Source organism: Nothobranchius furzeri, chromosome 10 (genome assembly GCF_043380555.1).
Source record: "Nothobranchius furzeri strain GRZ-AD chromosome 10, NfurGRZ-RIMD1, whole genome shotgun sequence".
Classification (NCBI taxonomy): Eukaryota; Metazoa; Chordata; class Actinopteri; order Cyprinodontiformes; family Nothobranchiidae; genus Nothobranchius; species Nothobranchius furzeri.
The window spans coordinates 28,751,299-28,759,150 of NC_091750.1; the positions used below are offsets into that span (position 1 = coordinate 28,751,299).

At 42.0% G+C, this 7,852-nt stretch overlaps 1 protein-coding gene across 2 annotated transcripts in view; it reads right to left on the minus strand.

The window, feature by feature from the left end:
- tecta (tectorin alpha) overlaps nucleotides 1-7,662 on the minus strand; it is a 32,817-nt gene extending 25,155 nt beyond the window's left edge. For both annotated transcript variants that reach the window (XR_011521763.1, XM_054731041.2), the window contains exons 1-5: nucleotides 1,355-7,662; nucleotides 1,123-1,262; nucleotides 680-967; nucleotides 253-390; nucleotides 5-170 (exon numbers count right to left, since the gene is read on the minus strand). Coding sequence is in view for 1 of the 2 variants with exons in the window: in XM_054731041.2 (XP_054587016.2) it covers nucleotides 5-170; nucleotides 253-390; nucleotides 680-967; nucleotides 1,123-1,262; nucleotides 1,355-1,502 (880 nt within the window). In the remaining variant the exon portion in view is untranslated. The remainder of the gene's footprint in view (nucleotides 1-4; nucleotides 171-252; nucleotides 391-679; nucleotides 968-1,122; nucleotides 1,263-1,354) is intronic.
- Between the last annotated feature and the right edge of the window lie 190 nt (nucleotides 7,663-7,852).

Consider the following 7,852-nt stretch of genomic DNA (forward strand, 5'->3'; position numbering starts at 1 on the left):
TTGCCATTGTGGCTGCAGCCGTTGGCAGGGTCTATCAGTTCAGTGTCTACGCGGAAGAACCAGCGTCCTGGAACGTTTACGTTGGTCGTCTGCTCAATATTTACAACATCGTTTGACCGCGATCCAGGTAAGTTGAAGAAATGACCGATGTCTCCGCCATTAAAACCTGCCTAAAAGTTGGAGTTTTCCATGTAATTCTGGGACCAAACAAAGACTTGTACATGAACGGATTTTGATGAACTGTAGGAATACCTGAGCTGTTGTCCCACCCAGCCCAGTTAAAGGATCTCCACCACTGGCTGTTCCTGTGCTCCATGTGATTTCTCCATAGTTGAACATGCTGTAGGACACTACTCCATCTGAGATGAGCACAGTCTGGAATGTGTTCACCTGAAAACGGAGCAGGCATTGTTTCAAAGTCAGAAAAAGTGTAGTCAAAAGGAAAGGAGCCATGATTGTCAGACACCATTTTAAAAGGTAAATAAATGTTCCCTCTTAAGACACATCGAAAGACTAATAACAATAATTGATATTATATCAAATGCTACAAAAGTTAATTGTATTGCTGTATCTTTTTTTAATTAGTTTTAATCTGGAGATTTTGGCTTCTGTCTCAAAACCTGCCGCTTTATGTGTCCAAATACAAGATCCAGATATTTAAACAAAGTTCAAACTTTACCGGGGTCGTCTGGCTTCCACCATAGAAGGTCACTTGGTGCCATGTTGCAATAAAGACCCACGAGGCCGTAAAGGTGGGCATGTTTTTGAAGTATTTCTGAACATCTTGTGTCGCCCTTTCCAGTAGTTCTGGGTCTGTGGTCTCTCTATAGTACACATCTCCACGGATGCCGTTGTGCACATCTGCCCAAAGTGGAGCGATGAAAGATCTGCTGTCGCTCAGAGGAAAAGCCTCTGGAGTAAACTGGCTAACCTGAACGTTGAAGGAGATCACACCATTGTTGTTGACCTGTTAGCAAGAGATGAAACAAATAGGCTGAACAGCAGAGACATGGTGGATAGTTCAGATGTTTTCAATTGGAGCAATTATTCATGAACTTTCTTAAGAACCCATCTTCAAAAAAACTCAACCGATTTTCGAAGGAGTTCAAACAAAATACTTACAAATATGGAACGGTAGGGTGCATTGAAGAAAACGAAGGGGAGGAGCAACGTAATTTCCGCCGAACTCCCATCATCCATCTTAGGAGTTTCTAGATCCCTGTGACCCGGTCCATATGGATACAGGAGATCCTGAGTGAGAGCTGAAACCAAAGAAGGATGTAGAAAAATTACACTTTTCCATAAAATGAAGACGTTTTTAGGAAATGTTGCAGAATTTAGGACGCCTCAGTACCTTCTGTTTGTGCGAGAACGCAGAGTTGGATTAGAATGAGTGGACAGCGGAGTCTGACCATTCTAAAAAAAAAAAAAGAGTAGAGAAAAAAAGAGACAGATGAGGAGAGGGATTGTGTTGAAGTCATGTTACTTAATCTGTGTTGCATTTTCTTTAAAGCTAATGGAAGTGCAGGAAGACGTGAGTCATAGGACCGCCCCTCATAAACAAGAGTGTTTAACAAAGCAAAGAGGAGGGAGAACCATCCAACCAGCACCACGTTACTTCTTTAAGATCAGGCTCCCAGGTCTCCCATGAGGATGACTGAAAAGACCCCATTATGCATGTCAGAACAATGTATCAGGATCATATTTGCCTTTGGTCCCATGCGAGCCAACAACGGTTGACTACGAGTCTCTATGCACCTCGGTTCCTCGCAGCTGATGGCTGGCCCTCTCCCCTCCAACGTCTCTGTGCCTGAAGCCGTAAGGCTGCTCTGGACCTCATTACTACTTCTGTTTGGGACCTATCCATGCTTTGTTGGCTAAAGGACCAGGAGTGTAAACACTGGGGCACTAATGGCTTTAAGTGAGAAGGTTTCAATTGCCGGAGACCTCGCAGTGGCCCGTTGGGACTGTTCAGTGTCGAGCCTGGCATGTTTCCCACTGAGAGAGTTGAACGAGCAGCCAAGATGGGTGTTTGTTGTCACCATATAATAATTTAATGTTTATGCACATCTTCACAAATTAACACAAAATCGTCAGAATGTCAGGATGTTACTGACGTTTCTAGCATGCAGTTGAGGTCAATTTGAAAATTAATCAAGTTCTTTCGATGACAATCTCATCAATGTCACCGGAACAGGCAACGGCACCATCTCCAACTTGAAAAGGCTCAGATGTGAAGAACTTGAGCAGCTGGAGACACCTGATCAGTCTTAAATTAACAGACAAACGTCCTCAAAGAGAAGCGCTTTTGTCCAGTCAAGTTTTAAGTATTGCGATTTCTTTTGTACGTATACGGTTACTTCTGTAAGATCAAGATTGTGACTCAAGGCTGCAGAATATGGCTGTCTTATTTGTAGCTAATAAAGGTAAATCAGCAATATTTTTATGTTTCTCTTGTTTGTTTTTAAAACAAAAGAATTTTTCCTAATTATAACGATCATTATTAGATTTTATTGGAAAGCCGACACATCCTTGATGCTTCTTGAATTTTGGACTTTTTGGTGTGAAACATACGTTTGTAGCATGATAATAATGTTTAGATTTGATTCCTAAAATACAAGCTCAAAAAATGAAATGGTTAAAAAAAAGAAAAAAAAGGAGAAAAAAGGCAACCAATAACGTGCGATAAAGGGCTTCTGCTCATCTGACAGATTTTTTTTGTTGTCATTTTAAACTTTACTCAGTTTTCTGCACATTTCTGTCAGCTAACAAATAAAACAAATGTGATTAACTGCATATCTCTAATTATTTCCAAAGAATTTCTGTTATTTGTTGGGGCGGCAGTAGCTCAACAGGTTGAGCGGGTTGTCCAGTAATCGGAAGGTTGCAGGTTAGATCCCGGCTAATTCTGCTGTTGTGTCCTTGGGCAAGACACTTAACCCACCTAGCCTGCTGGTGGTGGTCAGAGGGACCGGTGGCGCCTGTGCTCGGCAGCCTCGCCTCTGTCAGTGCGCCCCAGGGCAGCTGTGGCTACATCGTAGCTCATCACCACCAGTGTGTGAATGTGTGTGTGAATGGATGAATGATACACTAATGTAAAGCGCTTTGGAGTCCTTACTCTGAGAGGTGCTATACAAGTGAGGGTCATTCATCATTTATCATCATTTGTCACAATAAAAACACTAAACATCAGTCTAATTCACTAGAAAGCTTTATTTATAATCAGTTTTCCTTCAAAGACACACATTTCACGGCAAATGATTTAATTTAAAAACAAAAATCTGCTCAGAAAACACGTTTGAGATAATACATCAAAATATTTGCCTGGAATGCAAAAATCCTGCTGCTTTGTGGCTTTTTCATCAACTTGAATCCAGATTTTTGGTACAATTTAAAATCAGAGTCAGAATTAAGGCCAGTAAATTCTAATTTGATCATTTTTAAGCTGTAGCTGTTTGAAGTGAAGGTATAAGATCCCTCTAATGTCTGTGAATTTTATTCAAAATGATGTTAAATGGAGCTCAGGTGTGCCAAAGGTAGTGGGCACTGCCGAGAGCCCGCACCAGCCTCTCATCCACATCACCGACTAAGATTTCAGTCATTTCTACAGGGAATCAGCGGACTTTGACACACGTTTAGGATAAAACTTAAAAAGAATGTCCACAGGTTTCCATGAGGATCATCAGATGTCTCTGTTGGCAGATTCTAAATTAAACTATAAAAATTGTACTCACCTGCCACAGAAAATGGACATCCAGCTCTTCACAAGACTAACCTTCTAATTTCCACCCAGCGCCGTCCCATCCAGCTGAGGACCGGGAGAGATGATGGCGGCAGTGAAAACGACGGGAGGTATGCAGAGCAGCTGGATGTCCTGATGGAGCTGATACAGCTTCACGAGTCTCCCCAGCAGAAGTCACAACAATCCAGAACCTGTTGCCGTGATCACGATTGCTCTTTTGGGAGCAGGAATGGGGAAATATTCAACAGCAGTGGATTGAGCCTTGCCTAAAAGAAGCAGCTAGGTGAAAACTTTAGCAGGGATAGTGTTCAACTTAATCTGAGATGAGGGTTTGGGGAGTGGGGGGTGAGGGGTGGGGGGTGAGCTGAGATGGGAGGGACGCAGCAGGAATCCAAAGATCAGTGGGAATGAAACAGAGCAAAGATTTAAGAAGGGGAGATGGGAGGACGCGGTTCTGGAAATGATGAGAAGGAAATGGAAAAATAAAAACTGAAGAAATGCTTTAAAAAACAAAGAGGACTTATTTTGGTACAAAGAGACTCCCGTATGTTATGAATGCGATCCTTTTATTTGCAGGATCTGTCATTATTGGCAGCAAGGTGCCAAAGAATGAAAAAATGTGCCTTTGGTGGAGAATTTGGTTGGAAACACAGAAGCTTTTATCATTTTTGGAATGATGAAATATGAAAAGATCTCAAGTAGTTCAAATATTAGGCCCACGAGAAACGAAAAACACTGAATTAGGGCCTGATATCTGCGTGCGCACACACACACACACACACACACACACACACACACACCATGGTGGGTAGAGTTACAGCATTAACATGAGCCACTTTGGACACTTTCAGTACCCCTTTCTTAATTAGCAACGGCCTCGTTTACAAGGTTATACAAGACACTTTATTTCCATAGATGCTGGATTGATAGCACATCCAAACCTCAGGTGGATTCTGGCTGATAGGGTCTGGGAAGGCGAAGGCAGTCAGTTGGGTCTTTGTTGCAAGAGGACAGTGAAGGTAACTGGAGATCCAAGGAGCAAGATGTGTGAAAAGCTCCAGGATCGCGGGCCGACCTGGGGTCACATTAAGCAGCAAGGTGACACTCTGCGGAGGCAGCTTCTGTACCTCCCCGGGTCTTGTTGTGTAAATTTTCACATACTGCTCAACAACTTGTGAAAGGGAATGTCATTTAAAGAAAGAATCTCATTCCTCTCCTCCCTTTGCTCAAAATCTACATTTTTCACGATTAAGTCAAAAGAGCAGTGTCCCAATTGTTGGGATTTCCTCTTTCATGTGCATATGTCAAACAAACACTTCCATGTAATATGTATAGTATTGGAAATTCCTCCACTGGACCATTTTTAGATGGTGGTTTGGCCTTGTGGTTTAGCAGTTTGGAGCGACCATTTCCTTCCGGGAATTTAGAAATCAAAGCAAGGCCAAGTTACAAGGCAAAATGTTTTAGCGTGATAGCTACATTCAATTTGCCACCAGTGTCTTTTTGCAAGAGGGATTGTCTAACTTTAGCTAACCGGACCTCAGTTCTTTAAGGTTTAGTTGGAACAACTGGACTTTTCTTGTTGTCCTTGAAGACATTTCGCCTCTCATTCAAAAAACGTGTTCAGTTCTGAAACCTGGGTTTCCAGTTGTTCCAACTAAACCTTCAGTATTCCCATGGACGAGTGGGAATACACAAACTGACTTGACTTCCCTCATAACCAGCTCACACCAGGATGACTGAACTCCACGATAGGTGAGAAGGTGCCAATGCCTCCTTTCCCTCCGTATGAGCAAAAGGAATCATGTGTGAGGTTGAAGTCATATTGGACATATCCTTTCCTGAAGGTAGAGGTGAATCTGTGTCGCCATGTGTAGCCAAATAAGCAAAAGAGCCACATCAGCACATCGGGCTGCATTTACATCATATAACAGTAATGACGGATAAAAACCGGCCCTTGACATCTTAGATCTTCCACTACTGGCAGGTTTCTGATGAAGGTACTACTACTACTGCTTTTCCATCTGACTGCTTTAAGGCCAGAAGTGGTTTGATGAGAATTTGAGACAATAGTCTACACAGAGTAAACTCCTACGCCTGTGATTCTAACGTAAGGACCAAATGAAAACTCAATGTTTAAGTAAAAACTGGTGTAGATTAGTTCCACCCCCAAAATAACCCCAAAAAAAAGAGAAAAAGACCCATTTATTGAAATCTGAACAATGTTTTTCAACGGGGTTTGTTTTGACATTATCTAAATGTGTGGAAGCCACCAAAAGGCAAAACACAAGACAACGTAAGTGGTTTCATACTGGCATACACTGAATTACATGTTCTTATGAAAGAAGAGAACGTTTTACTGCACACTGCATAAAAGGGCTCTAAGAGTCAATCAAGCTTGACCTTCACCCAAATCTGGATCTCCACGCAGCTCTGTTCGACGGTCACCTAATCTGCCACAATAATTCAGCTCCTAGTGCCCTCAGTTGGCTCTGCCCTGCCCTCCTCTCCTTCCTTTTCATTCACAATGGTAGACCTCCTAGTAACCAAAACCTTCCTATCCCTATGACTCCATCTCAGCACACAATCAACCCTGTACAGTCCTCTAAAAGGGGTTATACAAGTGTGGGTCATTCATCATTTCAGGTTGTTGTAATCTGCAAATCTGCAGAACGACAAGGCAGATTATTAACTTTTATGGGGCGACTGAATATATTTGATCGTATCCAGAATAAACCAGATTTTTCAAATTGGAAACAAAAAAAATCAAAGAAAAAACACAAAATCAAAAAGTACAACAATCAAATGACAGAAAAAAATAAAAATAAACAGAAATTTCAACAACTGTAAGAAAACACCTGATCTACTGCCAGTATTTTCAGTATCTACAAAAAAACGTGCACGGAGAGTCCCTCATGCATGTTTCTGTCTTCATAAGGCAAATTCTACAGCAGAGCCCAAAAGCACATTTATGGTTTACACTTTGAAATGAGACAAATTCAAAGGGTTCGTGTTCTGTTAGGGACAAAAGCACCAGAACTCTTCACCAAAGGTGATTAAATACTCTCAGTACAATAATATCTGCATGTCCAACACTTAAAAACAGCAATCAAGTCATTAGCAGAGTGTCTTTAACGTGTTTGACCATCATCATTCATAAGGTGTCACAAACAGAAAAAAGATGTCTTGAAGGATAAATGTAGTGGACTCTTTATTCCAGATTAAAAGTCTCAGAGGATTATCCTTCCCCACACAAAGAATGCTTGTATCGCATGTCGAGCCCGTCCATTAAATAAATGTCACGACATTTAGCGTTAACCCCATGTTGGCACTAGCTGCTTGGGAATTTGAGGATGAGCAAAGCTGCCAATTAAAAGAAATCTTTAAAATAATCCGTGACCGTCAACGCTCATGCATCAGCTAAATATATAATTAAACTAGATAAGAGAAAGCTCAAATTCTACTGCAGAGGGTCAAAATCTACATTCAAGTTTCTTAAACTCTGGATGTTATTTTAGCACCCAACTCTTATAAAAATCCTTAAAGTGGTTGCAGTGTGTCGAGGGGTGGGTGGCACAGAGATCCCACAGAGGATTAGAGCGTTTGGAGGAGAGGGAAGGGGAATGCCCCCAGAAACGCAACACCTCCGGACACGTATGGAATGAACTCTTTGCAGCTCGGCTGCCAGAACAAGAGAAGGTCTGCAGAATTACATCTCCTCCACGGCCAAGCATTCAGCCTGTGAAACAGAGCGGGAGATCACTTGTTCATTCCGACTGTAACAGGAGAGATGTCCCGCTCCATACCGCGTCTCTCAGCCGAGATGTGGAAACGGTCCGTCTAACAGGGAAGCAAACGCTGGGACTCAGATCCTTATCTCAGCTGCTGTGAGAAAACAGCATCCAAGTCCATCTCTGATGATTTTTTAGGGTAAACTTCATGTTGAGGATTCAGAAGAGGTAAAAATTCTGAGATGAAGAGAAAAAAAAGTTCTTAAATAAGCAAAAGGTGAGAAGATCTCCTGGATTGAGTTTTTAAAAGTGGCAGCAGAACCCCGATGTTGTACTGTCGAGTCACGGTAATCTGCAAAAGCACTGCGCTAAAACAAGA